At 40.9% G+C, this 15,940-nt stretch overlaps 1 protein-coding gene across 3 annotated transcripts in view; it reads left to right on the forward strand.

The window, feature by feature from the left end:
- The first annotated feature begins 7,250 nt into the window (after positions 1-7,250).
- myo6a (myosin VIa) overlaps positions 7,251-15,940 on the forward strand; it is a 46,444-nt gene continuing 37,754 nt past the window's right edge. For all 3 annotated transcript variants that reach the window (XM_061929028.1, XM_061929029.1, XM_061929030.1), the window contains exons 1-2: positions 7,251-7,403; positions 9,406-9,539. In XM_061929028.1, coding sequence (XP_061785012.1) covers positions 9,423-9,539 — 117 coding nt within the window. In that variant the 5' untranslated portion in view covers positions 7,251-7,403; positions 9,406-9,422. The remainder of the gene's footprint in view (positions 7,404-9,405; positions 9,540-15,940) is intronic.

Consider the following 15,940-nt stretch of genomic DNA (forward strand, 5'->3'; position numbering starts at 1 on the left):
TATGTCCTCCTGCCTTTTCCTCACGTCACCTGTTTTCACAAGAAAAGTCTTTACTCTGTGTGTGTGTGTGTGTGTGTGTGTGTGTGTGTGTGTGTGTGTGTGTGTGTGTCTTGCGAGCAGGCCTGCGTTTTGCAAGAGTGCAGTGTTATTAAAAGTATGCAAAGATATACAACAGCATGTTTTTGTATTTTTTCAATGTTATTGAAGATTTATCTTGGAAGAAAGGAATTGTTCACGCATGACAGCCGTGATTATTGTTATTGATTAGCGCTGGAAACAGCGTCTATTTTATTCTTCATTTTATTCCATAAGAATCCTAACCCAACATAAGTGACTCACAGTTTAGTGCAGCAGCAAACATGTTGAAAATACTACATTTCTGTCCAAAAACAGAAACTTCAGAAGAGTTTGTGTGGCAAATTAAAAGATTTGACGCCAACAATTCTTATTATAGATTGTGTATGGGCTATCATGAAAATATTAATTATTAGCATGTTTTTCTTTTGATTATTTTTCTTGGCGTACTCTTATTACAGTTATTTATAAACTAGTGGCCTAGTGGTTAGAGTGTCCGCCCTGAGATCGGTAGGTTGTGAGTTAAAACCCCGGCCAAGTCATACCAAAGACTATAAAAATGGCACCTATTACCTCCCTGCTTGGCACTCATCATCAAGGTTTGGAATTGGGGGTTAAATCACCAAAATGATTCCCGGGCGTGGCCACCGCTGCTGCTCACTGCTTCCGTCACCTCTCAGGGGGTGTAACAAGGGGATGGGTCAAATGGAGAGGACACATTTCACCACACCTAGTGTGTGTGTGACAATCATTGGTACTTTAACTTTAACGTACCTAATTATAGTAACTGTCAAGAGTCGTGTATGTTTCAGGCGATCTCTTTGATTGGTCAAAAAGCACTCACATGACTACAGGGCGCCATGACTGCTACCAACATAGTTTGCTTTGTGTTGGCGGCGATTCTTCGTTAGTTTTTCGACGTGGAAAAATGCCCAGTTGCGCAGCATGGGGCTGCTTCACCTGCGAGAATTGTGGAAAGCTTTTACATCACTTTCCCCACAACCAAAAAGAAGACAAGTATGGGAAGTGACAGTTCGCCATCAACACCGGAGAGTCACCGATTACATTGCAGCGTCTTGTTTTGTTCAGGAGAGAACACAAAGAAGCTAATACAGATAATAACAGAATAAATTTTAAATTAAAGAGATGGTTTGACAAAAACCGACTATCTTTGAATCTAAGTAAAACTAAAACAATTCACTTCAGTAGCGGTAGAAGAAAATGTCAAACACAAATACAAATAGACGGATATTGAATTAGTAAAATAAACCAAATTTTGGGTGTAATAATATATGAGAAAGTAAACTGAAAATCTCATTAAAATATACAACATAAAATGGCAACAAATACGTCAACAATGAATAAAGCAAAATACAACGTCCTTGATAGCAATCATGGCGCTTGTTGGCGATACATACTTTATACAAGACTCTTCGTAACTGTACACGGATAGCGCCCCCTACAGGCCGACAATCAAGACGTTTCCCAGCTGGTGACGTCACGGAGCCAGGATCCCAGTAGGGGTGGGCGATACTGTAAATATGGGTATCGATTCAATACCAAGTAACCGGTACTTGAAACATTTCAAGCTCATTAGTGAACAATCTAACTATACTGTATATGAATACAACAATATGAGTACAAATAATACGACTATGTATTACGTTAAATAAAAGTAAAATAAAGTCAATAGTGCAAAATAAGTAAAGACAATAAAAAAGTACTATTAACTCTCGTTAAAATAGGACTTAATTCAAAGTATTCCCTGACTTATCCATCCATCCATTTTCTACCGCTTATTCCCTTTGGGGTCGCGGGGGGCGCTGGAGCCTATCTCAGCTACAATCGGGCAGAAGGCGGGGTACACCCTGGACAAGTCGCCACCTCATCGCAGGGCCAACACAGATAGACAGACAATTCATTCACACTCACATTCACACACTAGGGCCAATTTAGTGTTGCCAATCAACTTATCCCCAGGTGCATGTCTTTGGAGGTGGGAGGAAGCCGGAGTACCCGGAGGGAACCCACGCAGTCACGGGGAGAACATGCAAACTCCACACAGAAAGATCCCGAGCCCGGGATTGAACCCAAGACTACTCAGGACCTTCGTATTGTGAGGCAGATGCACTAACCTCTCTTCCACCGTGCTGCCCCCCTGACTTATCATTGAACGATATGTTTTATTTATTGGAATTATTTTATTTCATTCATTCAAGGCATACTTGCCAACCCTCCCGGATTTTCCGGGAGACTCCCGAAATTCAGCGCCTCTCCCGAAAACCTCCCGGGACAAATTTTCTCCCGAAATTCAGGCGGACCTGGAGGCCACGCCCCCTCCAGCTCCATGTGGACCTGGAGGGTCCGCATGGAGCAATGTTGTTGTAATATATTGAGTTGGAGGCAATAAACAGGCGAGGGGATGAAGTACGTCTCTTTACTGTAGACTTCAGAACAGACTCACACTTGACGTCAGGTGCGCAACACCACGTAAATCGTTGGCCAACCAAAAAGTAACCCCAGTACGCTATAGCCAACATTCACCAGGAGATGGCAACAGACAAACATAGATCACTCCATTACATTCCTCCCCTTTTAGAATTGTAGAAGTTACTCAAAAGAAATGAACAACCCAACCAAAAAATGCAGCAGCTCAATGAAAAAACTGTACTTAAGCCACATTCTTTTTTTTTTTTAGTACTGAACTCTTAACCCTCATTTGTAAACAATAACATGCTTATTATACAAAGAGTATTTGTACATCTTTAACACAGATTTTTATACTGTCTTCAGAGATTCAGTTTTTTTGGTGGTACTCGAAACCTTTCTGGGAACCTGCGGATCACTGATGGGGTTTTTGTTGTGGGTTATCTGGGTTCTGATGATGGCAACTCAGGAGCCCTTGAATCTGGTTCAATGATGAGACTAGTTTGCGTCTGACTCACTGATGGTCCTGGTGATGGAACTGAAACAGCACTGTCCAGTTGTACTGATGGCACATTTTCTGCAACTGGTGGAGACTGGATAACTGGCAGTCTCTCCATGTTTTCTCGCCATGGTAACATGTGATCCACATGCACTGTGCGCTGTCTCTGTCCCTCTTGATAGATAGATAGATAGATAGATAGATAGATAGATAGATAGATAGATTGATAGATAGATAGATAGATAGATTGATATACATATATATATATATATATATATATATATATATTAGATAGATAGATTGATATACATATATATCTATCTGTGTTGGCCCTGCGATGAGGTGGCGACTTGTCCAGGGTGTACCCCGCCTTCCGCCCGATTGTAGCTGAGATAGGCTCCAGCGCCCCCCGCGACCCCAAAGAGAATAAGCGGTAGAAAATGGATGGATGGATGGATAGCTGTAAATATACTCCTCCCCTCTTAGCCACGCCCCCAACCACGCCCCCGCACCACCCCGAACACGCCCCCACCCCCCACCCCCCACCTCCCGAAATCGGAGGTCTCAAGGTTGGCAAGTATGATTCAAGGTAAAAAAAAAATAAAAAAAAAACAATCAACATAACATTAAAACAAATAATTTAAAAAAAACATGAATGAAAAGAAGCAGAAAAAAGTTACAACTTTTATCTGCCCCATATTCACAAAATTACTTTTTTTTGTGTCCAGTCCAGCTCCTCAGGCTAATTATATTGTTGATGTAGATGCCCTTATTTGCTGTAAAGATTTACTTTACAAAAGAGAAGTGTGGGATACTTCTTTTGTTGCCTTATTTGTATTTGACTTTATTAAATTGATTTATGATAATGTTTGGCGCAGCCGGACCAGAGCAGGAGGGGAAAGAGAAAAAAAGTAAGACAAAGAGGGGAAATTGCATGGACAAGAAGGGGATAAGACAGAGATACAACAACAACAACAGAACAATGTCAGCAATTACGATATGTACAAATATGACACGAAAAGTGATAGCAAAGAAGCAGTTAGTGAAGTAAATATTAATAACACAGAAATGACAATGAACATTATTACACTACAATTAGAGCAATACAAATACCAATATAAATAGCACTATTGATAATGAATAATAATAATAATTATCAACAATACAACTGTTTCAAATGCAACAATACATATATGTAATGATAACTTGAAATACAAAAGAAAGCAGATAAATGGAGGGGAAGAAAGAGAAGCGAACTGTATTAACCTTGTAGATTGTTATAGTAACAATAGGTTTAGCTTTGTCTGTGTGCTGTGTTTTACCCAGTTTCCCCTTGCGCAGTCCTTCTCAAATAGTGGGACAGGCCCCCCTGGGGGTGTGCGGTGCGGTGCCAGGGAGGGCGTGTGTGACCTCAGGGAACCAGCTTTTTTTGCCGTACCAGAATATGATGAAGCGTATGTAGCACTTGGCTTCACAGTAACCACAGTGGGAGACGAGGAAAGGCCAATGTGTTGTTTCCTTTCATGTTAATAACCTTACAATGTTTTGCAGAGGTATACAATTTTATTGACAAATTACTATTTATAGTCACAGTGGAGGGTGGGGGATGTTCAAAATATTTTATTTTTCCTAGGGGGTGAGGGGCGTGACAAAAATATTTGAGAAGCACTGCCCTAGGGGAAATATGTGAATATATGTTGGATGAAACATGATTATATGCATGAGTGTATGTTTGTATATGTGCTCGTATATGTACAGTATGTGTATATGTGTGTTTGTACAGTGAATGTGCGTATGGATGTATGTACCGTGAGTGTGTATGTATGTACTGTATTTGTGTATGTATGTGGGAGCCTATGTACCTATGTAAGGGGGGAAGTACCAATGTGTGCAAGTATGTATGTATGAATGAATGTATGTATATATGTATGAATAATTGTGTGTATGTGAGTATGTATGTGAATTTGTATGCACAATATATTTGTCTTTCAGTGTGTTCGAGAGCCAAAGTGCGGCCCCAGCTTCTTAGAGAGCCGAACCCCAAATAGCAGGTGCGGTGCCCAGAGAACAAGGGAACACCAGCCCTACGCAGCCAGACCGGCCAGCGACAGGAACTCAAGAGCTGGGTCCACTGTGGCGCACGGCAGGGCCAGCGGCAGGCCATAGACAGACACATCCAGCAGAGGACAAGGCACGGGAGAAGCAGGGGACAGCCAGCCCCCAAGCCAGCAAGAGACCACATTCCACAAGGTCAGAAAAACGGAACGCCCCGCCCCCGAGGGGCCGAGAGACTCCATATTTCATAACAAACAACAACATAATTAAACATGGAAACAAAAAATACACCAAATCATATTTTTATCATCATTATTTTTTTTTTCAAATGCAGTAGGAGATTTAGATTTTTTTATTTCTATAAACTTTGATTGAAACGCTTCTTTCCATTGTCCATATTCTATATCTTGATTTATTAAACAGCTCAGTTCCTTTTAGATTATAGTTACTTTCTTTATTAACAAATCTCTTTTGAATGTTGTTAGGTAGTATTTTTGTATGTGCTTTGTACATGATTTTTAAGATGTTATATTCTACCAATTCTTTATATTTCAATAACTGTTTTACTGTTTGAATATTGGGTTTGTGGGTTCCCTATGTACAGTGATGGGCAGTAACAAGCAACATTTAGCTAAGCTACGTAGCTTAACTACATTTTCCAGTAGCTTGATGGTAGCTTATCTACTTTTTTAACGAGTCGCTTTTCCTTTAGCTTAGCTACTTTTAGACACATGGAGCTAGATAGCTTACATCAAGCTACAATCTCCAAAGAGAGAAAATGGACTGTGAATCCATGCCCAAAAATATGGACAAAATACAATGACCTGGATGAATGAGAACATCCATACATACAGAGAAAATCCATGATGATTTGTTGGTGTTCGTATGATGAGTCACAATTGGCTAAGGTTAGGGCAAAACATTACGGACCGGCCAATCAGAGGCAAGATAAGGCGGTCATCGAAACTAGTAAGCAAAATCATAACAGACACGCACTCATGTCACATGACGACGAGGGACGCTTCATGCTGAAGACTCAAAAAAAAAAAAGAAACACACTTGAAAATGGCAGAGGGATTCTCCCCCGTACATTACATTTTTACCTTAGTGATGAAAATGGCGTGAAGGAAACCCACAATAATGTGTGTCCTTGGCCATATTTAGACAAATTGTATAGAGAAAACAATGCCCAAAAACTTAGTTTTTATTTGTTTACTCTGTAAACCAAAATCATAACTGCTCTCTTCATCTAAGACGTCCAACACAAATTTAGGAACACACATTAAGGAGAGTTGAGTTCATGAAAAGTTTTACTACACATAACCATTACCAACTGTTCCCAAACAACACACAAGTCATTGTTTTTGTTGTTTTTGTCAAGATATAGATATATGCTGTTTTTTACTGCAGGTAGAGAAAATTAATAACATTATAGGAGTGGGCCAAAGAAAAGGCAAACTCAATGAATACATATCTCCAACTAAATGACAGATAGTTAATAGTAATGGACCCTTATGGTGTCCATTTGTACACTCTCAGTTACATTAACATTGATATTATACATGTGGGCTCATAGACATAAAATGCCATTAAATGTAGCTTTGATGTAGCAAGCTACTTTTGCCGTGTAGCTTGTCGTGTAACTTGCTACAATTCTCTGGGGATAGCTTCCCCTGTAACTTAGCTACATTTAATCGAAAGGAACTTGTAGCTTAGATTACTACAATTCCAATAATGATTCTTACGGCCTCTTGTGCAAAAGGAAGATTGGGTGTAAATAATGTTGTTGGCCCTGTGATGAGGTGGCGACTTGTCCAGGGTGTACAATGCCTTCTGCCCGTGTGCAACTGGGATAGGCTCCAGCACCCCCCGCAACCCCATAAGGGACAAGCGGTAGAAAATGGATGAATGGATGTTTTACAGGCTTTATTACAATATGTTAAATATGGAACAATCAGTGCATTGTATAATATATACAATGCTTTTGGATTTAGAACTTCACTTTGTGTAAAATAGCAATAGTTTTACATATTTCGGCCTTTGTATCATTTGTATGTGATTTCCATGACAAATATAACAAACGTATAAATACAACAAACATATTTGTAGAAATGAACAAAGAAGTGAAAAATAAACCAAAACGGACGCTCCCCTTGGTATCGGTGTTATCGATATCGGGATCGATCCTCTCAGCCTTTCCCAGGTTGTCTGCGGGATTGGGAGCCTTGAAGGCGGGCACACACAGAGCAGTGCGGCCCAGGCTGCCGTAGCGAGCACGGATCAGCCTCGGAAACCTCCCGGAGCTTCACTTGGCTCGCTGTCGTTGGGAGTCAGCTCGCACTGAAAGGTAGGACAAGAAGCTTGGCGGAGGTTTCAGCGGTGACAACGACGGAAAGCAGGGCAGCGAAGTTTGCGAGATTAGCTCGCAGGCTAAGGAGCACCGAGAGCCGGCCTCACACCGAGCCTGACACCGCTCTCGCCATGGAGCTAGCTAACACTACCTCACTACTAATACTGTTCATTTCATTTACTTTTATGTCCTATTACAATGATTGCCTTTGTATTATTCTGGGGTTTTTCCAAATCAATGATGGCTAATACACGTTTGTATTTATTATTTCAGACCTCATTCAGGTGCGAAGCACCTTGGCTTGTATTTCAACAAACATGAAACAGAGTGTTCGTTTACAGAGGGAGTATTAAATATACATGTTGCGGTGCGGTAAAAACACTTTAAACAGGCACGTTTGTCTTATTTCATTCAAACTATGAAACATTCATGCACACTTGAACATGGACGTCATCAATAAACATCTTGCTTTATTGGGAATAAAGTGCGTCAACTCAGCGTGACTTGATGATGATGATGTTAACATTTGCATATTAAGGGTCAAAGATCAGTCAGGGTGCTGCTTGGTTGTGTGTTCTCATTACATCATTACATAATAGGTCTTTTGCTTTTTTGTCTGAAAGCTTCTCAACACCTCAATGCAAACCTTGTTTGTCCAATAAATCCTCTTGTTTCACTCTTGGAACTTTAAATGACACGCACACACGCCCACCAGCAGGAAAAATGTTGGGTCAAAGTCCTGGTCATGGTGTGTTTATTGGTCTGTGGCTGACTTTTGTTCAACATGTTTGATGGTTTTTATTTCCTGTGTGCAAGACTGAGTAGGCCGACATCTGCCTTGAGCAACTGTCAGTCAAACATGATGTTGATGGTCATGTGTTGCTAGTAAAGGTGCAGGATTGGGATACTGTTTGTCATGTTAATGCCCCTCCTCTCCTCTGGAGTGACATCATGCTTGCCATAGCAACAGGGATGGCAGTATGCCGACTTTCATCAATAGAGTTCCAACTTGCTGGATGAGTTTGGTGTGGAAGTTTCTCTGGACATCAGTGACTTTTTGGTGTCCATGAATTGATTTACGTGGACCCCGACTTAAACAAATGGAAAAACTTATTTGGGTGTTACCATTTAGTGGTCAATTGTACGGAATATGTAGTGTACTGTGCAAACTACTAACACAATTTTCAATCAATCAGTCTCAATACTTAAGTCGTTTTGAGTGAGGGTGTCATGTGATGCTGGCTAATGAACAACACACTAACTAGCGGCCTCACCTGCTCTTCTTTGTCCTCCTAGTCTAGTCAATGAATGAGGATGGCAGTCGTTTTGACAGTTGTTATCTGTACCTAATATTGTGGCCATAAGATAAGATATGATAAGGAGATTCTGCCAAGGTTTTGTGTAAATGTGTCAGGTGACAACATTCTGCTGGTGATGGGGCGTGGTTACGGTGCTGCGTTGGCAGAAAAATTATATCACGTGTAAAGATAATCGACACATGTCATCGCCAAACAGGAAGTGTGAAGAGAATGAATCCCCAGCGTGGTCACTCTGAGCTCATGGATCGTTCTGCCCACACGAGTCATCAACAGAAGCTCACAGGTCCAACAATGAGCTTTTTGTCAAGTCGGACATTGATGCCGTCCACTGAGCAGTGCGCTTTAAAGATGTAACCCTGGATCAGCTGATGATATCATGGCATGGATTTAACGAAGAAGAGGAACATTGGCTTTACTGGACATACCCAGTGGTCCACAGCTGTGGTAGATTCCAGCTCACCCGCTGGAGAAGGATCATGTGACCACTTGTCTCTCAAAATGTTCTCCCATCAAATCACGTTACATCATCACCACCAATCAATAAGCGTCTAATTGATTAGCTGACATGGAGGTCGCAGAATTAGTATCAGGTCAATACGTGCTTTGAAAGCGCCCCGTGACAAACGGGAAGTAGGAATTTAGGATTGGCAAACGCGTCTGACTTTGCCTTGATTTTGCAGAAGCTAAAGAAAACACCATGGACGATGGCAAGCCTGTGTGGGCGCCTCACCCGACTGACGGCTTCCAGCTCGGCACCATCGTGGACATCGGCGCCGACAGCCTCACCATCGAGCCTCTCAAACAGAAGGGCAAGGTGAGCAGCAGCCTCAACAATGTCACGAAGCGGCCGAACAGCGTGCCAGTCATGTGACCGCGTCCTCTTCTGTGGACAATGTTTAGTTTGCAGTGGTTGGGAAGGAGGAATTAGCCAGAGCAGTATTGCAACCGATTCTCCACATCTACATGTCACCAACTTTCACAATAGAAAGCAACAAAAAGTCATTTAACAAATGCAATTGCTCCTCCACATGCAAACAAAGATGTGTCATTTAATGAATGTGATCGCTCCTCTACATGCAAACAAGCGTTATTTAATAAATGCAATCACTCTACATGCAAACAAAGGCGTGGCATTTAACGACTGCGATTGCTCCTCTACATGCAATCAGATGTAATTTAATGAATGTAATCGCTTCTCTACATGCAAAAAATAGGTTTCATTTAATTTGACCGCTCCTCCACATGCAAACAAAGACATGCTATTTAACACGCTTTTTCCCCCGCATGAAAACAGAAATGTCATTTAATGTGATCGCTCCTCCACCTGGAATACAGAAAAAGTTATAAAACAGAAAGGATGTGCTCTCATGTAAATAAGACAGGTTACTTTTATAACAGAAGTATGAACATGTTTTATTAATAACTGGTGTTGTCATCTGCCACTATATCAAAACATGTAATCCAATGAACCTAAGATAATGTTAGGGAAAGTGTTGTTGTTAAGGATGCAGGGTGGCCATGACAATCTTACAGTAGTCCTCTTCTGTTTTATTCTCTACAGTGCATCCGGAAAGTATTCACATCGCTTCACTTTTCTCACTCTTTATGTTTTATATATATATATATATATATATACAAACCCCGTTTCCATATGAATTGGGAAATTGTGCTAGATGTAAATATAAATGGAATACAATGATTTGCAAATCATTTTCAACCCATATTCAGTTGAATATGCTACAAAGACAACATATTTGATGTTCAAACTGGTAAACATTTTTTTTTTTGCAAATAATCATTAACTTTAGAATTTGATGCCAGCAATACGTGACAAAGAAGTTGGGAAAGGTGGCAATAAATACTGATAAAGTTGAGGAATGCTCATCAAACAGTTATTTGGAACATCCCACAGGTGAACAGGCAAATTGGGAACAGGTGGGTGCCATGATTGGGTATAAAAGTAGATTCCATGAAATGCTCAGTCATTCACAAACAAGGATAGGGCGAGAGTCACCACTTTGTCAACAAATGCGTGAGCAAATTGTTGAACAGTTTCAGAAAAACCTTTCTCAACCAGCTATTGCAAGGAATTTAGGGATTTCACCATCCACGGACCGTAATATCATCAAAGGGTTCAGAGAATCTGGAGAAATCACTGCACGTAAGCAGCTAAGCCCGTGACCTTCGATCCCTCAGGCTGTACTGCATCAACAAGCGATATCACCACTTGGGCTCAGGAACACTTCAGAAACCCACTGTCAGTAACTACAGTTGGTCGCTACATCTGTAAGTGCAAGTTAAAACTCTCCTATGCAAGGCAAAAACCGTTTATCAACAACACCCAGAAACGCCGTCGGCTTCGCTGGGCCTGAGCTCATCTAAGATGGACTGATACAAAGTGGAAAAGTGTTCTGTGGTCTGACGACTCCACATTTCAAATTGTTTTTGAAAACTGCGGACGTCGTGTCCTCCGGACCAAAGAGGAAAAGAACCATCCGGATTGTTATAGGCGCAAAGTTGAAAAGCCAGTATCTGTGATGGTATGGGGGTGTATTAGTGCCCAAGACATGGGTAACTTACACATCTGTGAAGGTGCCATTAATGCTGAAAGGTACATACAGGTTTTGGAGCAACATATGTTGCCATCCAAGCAACGTTACCATGGACGCCCCTGCTTATTTCAGCAAGACAATGCCAAGCCACAAGTTACATCAACGTGGCTTCATAGTAAAAGAGTGCGGGTCCTAGACTGGCCTGCCTGTAGTCCAGACTTGTCTCCCATTGAAAATGTGTGGCGCATTATGAAACCTAAAATACCACAACGGAGACCCCCGGACTGTTGAACAACTTAAGCTGTACATCAAGCAAGAATGGGAAAGAATTCCACCTGAGAAGCTTAAAAAATGTGTCTCTTCAGTTCCCAAATGTTTACTGAGTGTTGTTAAAAGGAAAGGCCATGTAACACAGTGGTGAACATGCCCTTTCCCAACTACTTTGGCACGTGTTGCAGCCATGAAATTCTAAGTTAATTATTATTTGCAAAAAAAAAATTAAGTTTTTGAGTTTGAACATCAAATATCTTGTCTTTGTAGTGCATTCAATTGAATATGGGTTGAAAAGGATTTGCAAATCATTGTATTCCGTTTATATTTACATCCAACACAATTTCCCAACTCATATGGAAACGGGGTTTGTGTATATATATATACACATATATGTGTGTATATATATATATATACTGTGTATATATATATATACTGTGTGTATATATATATACACATATATGTGTGTATATATATATATATATACTGTGTATATATATATATACTGTGTGTGTATATATATATATATATATATATATACACATATATGTGTGTATATATATATATACTGTGTATATATATATATACTGTGTGTATATATATATATATATATATATATATATATATATATATACACACAATGAAAAAATAAGTATTTGAACACCCTGCTATTTTGCAAGTTCTCCCACTTAGAAATCATGGAGGGGTCTGAAATTTTCATGGTAGGTGCATGTCCACTGTATGAGAGATAACCTAAAAAGAAAAATCCAGAAATCACAATCTATGACTTTTTAACAATTTATTTGTGTGATACAGCTGAAAATAAGTATTTGAACACCTGTCTATCAGCTAGAATTCTGACCTTCAAAGACCTGTTAGTTCGCCTTTAAGAGTCCTCCTCCACTCCACTGTATTATCCTGAATCAGATGCACCTGTGTGAGGTCGTTAACTGCATAAAGACACCGGTCCACCCCATACAATCAGTAAGACCCAAACATTCAGCATGGCTAAGAGCAAAGAGCTGTCCAAAGACACCAGAGACAAAATTGTACAACTCCACAAAGATGGAAAGGGCTACGGAGAAATTGCCAAGCAGCTTGGTGAAAAAAGGTCCACTGTTGGAGCAATCATTAGAAAATGGAAGAAGTTAAACATGACGGTCAATCTCAATCGGAGTGGAGCTCCATGCAAGATATCACCTCGAGGGGTCTCAATGATGCTAAGAAAGGTGAGGAATCAGCCCAGGACTACACGGCAGGACTAGGTCAATGACCTGAAAAGAGCTGGAACCACTGTTTCCATGGTCACTGTTAGTAATACACTAAGACGTCATGGTTTGAAATCATGCATGGCACGGAAGGTTCCCCTGCTTAAACCAGCACATGTTAAGGCCCGCCTTAAGTTTGCCAATGACCATTTGGATGTTCCAGAGGAGTCATGGGAGAAAGTTTTGTGGACAGATGAGACCAAAGTTGACCTTTTTGGTCATAATTCCACTATGCGTGTTTGGAGGAAGAAGAATGATGTGTACCATCCCAAGAACACCATCCCTACTGTGAAGCATGGGGATGGTAGCATCATGCTTTGGGGGTGTTTTTCTGTATTAAGGAGAGGATGACTGCAGCCATGTATTGTGAGATTTTGGCCAAAAACCTCCTTCCCTCAGTCAGATCATTGAAGATGAGTCGTGGCTGGATCTACCAACATGACAATGACCCAAAGCACACAGCCAGGAAAACCAAGAAGTGGCTTCGTAAGAACCATATCAAGGTTCTGGAGTGGCCTAGCCAGTCTCCAGACCTAAATCCAATTGAAAATCTTTGGAGGGAGCTGAAAGTCTGTGTTACTCAGCGACAGCCCAGAAACATGACTGATCTAGAGAAGATCTGTGTGGAGGAGTGGGTGAAAATCCCTCCTGCAGTCTGTGCAAACCTGGGGAAGAACTACAGGAAACGTTTGACTTCTGTAATTGCAAACAAAGGCTACTCTACCAAATATTAATGTTGGTGTTCAAATACTTATTTTCAGCTTTATCACACAAATAAATTGTTAAAAAAGCATAGATTGTGATTTCTGGATTTTTTCTTTTTAGGTTATCTCTCATACAGTGGACATGCACCTACCATGAAAATTTCAGACCCCTCCATGATTTCTAAGTGGGAGAACTTGCAAATGGCAGGGTGTTCAAATACTTATTTTCTTCACTGTATACATACTATGTATATATATATATATATTTATACTGTGTGTGTATATATATATTTATACTGTGTGTGTGTGTGTGTGTGTATATATATATACGTGTGTGTGTGTGTGTATATACTGTGTATGTATATGTATATATATATATATATATCAATCAATCAATCAATCAATCTTTATTTATATAGCCCTAAATCACAAGTGTCTCAAAGGGCTGCACAAGCCACAACGACATCCTCGGTACAAAGCCCACATACGGGCAAGGAAAAACTCACCCCAGTGGGACGTCGATGTGAATGACTATGAGAAACCTTGGAGAGGACCGCATATGTGGGTAACCCCCCCCCCCTCTAGGGGAGACCGAAAGCAATGGATGTCGAGTGGGTCTGACATAATATTGTGAGAGTCCAGTTCATAGTGGATCCAACATAATAGTAAGAGTCCAGTCCATAGTGGGGCCAGCAGGACACCATCCCGAGCGGAGACGGGTCAGCAGCGTAGAGATGTTCCCAGCCGATGCACAGGCGAGCGGTCCACCCCGGGTCCCGACTCTGGACAGCCAGCACTTCATCCATGGCCACCGGACCTGTGCCCCCCCCCCCTCAAGGAAAAGGGGAGCAGAGGAGAAAAGAAAAGAAACGGCAGATCAACTGGTCTAACAGGGGGGCTATTTAAAGGCTAGAGTATACAAATGAGTTTTAAGATGGGACTTAAATGCTTCTACTGAGGTAGCATCTCTAATTGTTACCGGGAGGGCATTCCATAGTACTGGAGCCCGAATAGAAAACGCTCTATAGCCCGCAGACTTTTTTTGGGCTCTGGGAATCACTAATAAGCCGGAGTTCTTTGAACGCAGATTTCTTGCCGGGACATATGGTACAATGCAATCGACAAGATAGGACGGAGCTAGACCGTGTAGTATTTTATACGTAAGTAGTAAAACCTTAAAGTCACTTCTTAAGTGCACAGGAAGCCAGTGCAGGTGAGCCAGTATAGGCGTAATATGATCAAACTTTCTTGTTCTTGTCAAAAGTCTAGCAGCCGCATTTTGTACCAACTGTAATTTTTTAATGCTAGACATAGGGAGACCCGAAAATAATACGTTACAGTAGTCGAGACGAGACGTAACGAACGCATGAATAATGATCTCAGCGTCACTAGTGGATAAAATAGAACGAATTTTAGCGATATTACGGAGATGAAAGAAGGCCGTTTTAGTAACACTCTTAATGTGTGATTCAAACGAGAGAGTTGGGTCGAAGATAATACCCAGATTCTTTACTGATTCACACGTGTGTGTGTATATATATATAATATATATTTATTTTTCAAAGAGATGTTTTTTGGTAACATGTTAAAGGTGTTTAATGAAAATACAAGCATGTTTAACACATAGATTCCTTCCTTTCACGAAGACAAGAATATAAGTTGGTGTATTACCTGATTCTAAAGACTTGCATTGATTGGAATCAGACAGGATTCACAGTAATGTTGATAACTTCCACATTTTCGAATGGAGGAAAAATAGTAAACTGATCATCCTTGAGATGTTCCTACAGCTTAATTGGAGAATACCTGTGGTAAATTTAGTTGGTTGGACATGATTTGGAAAGGCACACACTTGTCTATTTATAAAGTCTCACACTTGACTGCATGGCGGAGCACGAACCAAGAATGAAGTCGAAGGAATTGTCTATAGACCTCCGAGATTTGAGGCACAGATCTGTGTAAGGATACAAAAAAGGAACTGGGAGACTAGTCAGGATAGAAGGAAAGATGAATGCAGCAATGTAAAGAGACTTCCTGGATAAAAAACCTGCTCCAGAGCGCTCTTGAACTCAGACTGGGGTGAGGCTTCATCTTTCAGCAGGATAATGACCCTAAACACACAGCCAAGATATCAAAGGAATGGCTTTAAGGACAATTCTGTAAATGTCCTTGAGTGGCCCAGCCAGAGCCAAGACTTGAATCCGATTGAACATTGCTGGAGAGATCTAAAAATGGCTGCGTACTGACGTTTCTCATCCAACCTGATATAGCTTGAGAGGTGGTGCGAAGAGGAATGGGCAAAACTGCCCAAAGATAGGTGTGCCAAGCTTGTGGCATCGTATTCAAAAAGACTTGAGGCTGTAATTGCTACCATAGGTGCATCAACAAGTATTGAGCAAAGGCTGTGAATATGTATGTACA

Source organism: Nerophis lumbriciformis, linkage group LG34 (assembly GCF_033978685.3).
Source record: "Nerophis lumbriciformis linkage group LG34, RoL_Nlum_v2.1, whole genome shotgun sequence".
NCBI lineage: Eukaryota > Metazoa > Chordata > Actinopteri > Syngnathiformes > Syngnathidae > Nerophis > Nerophis lumbriciformis.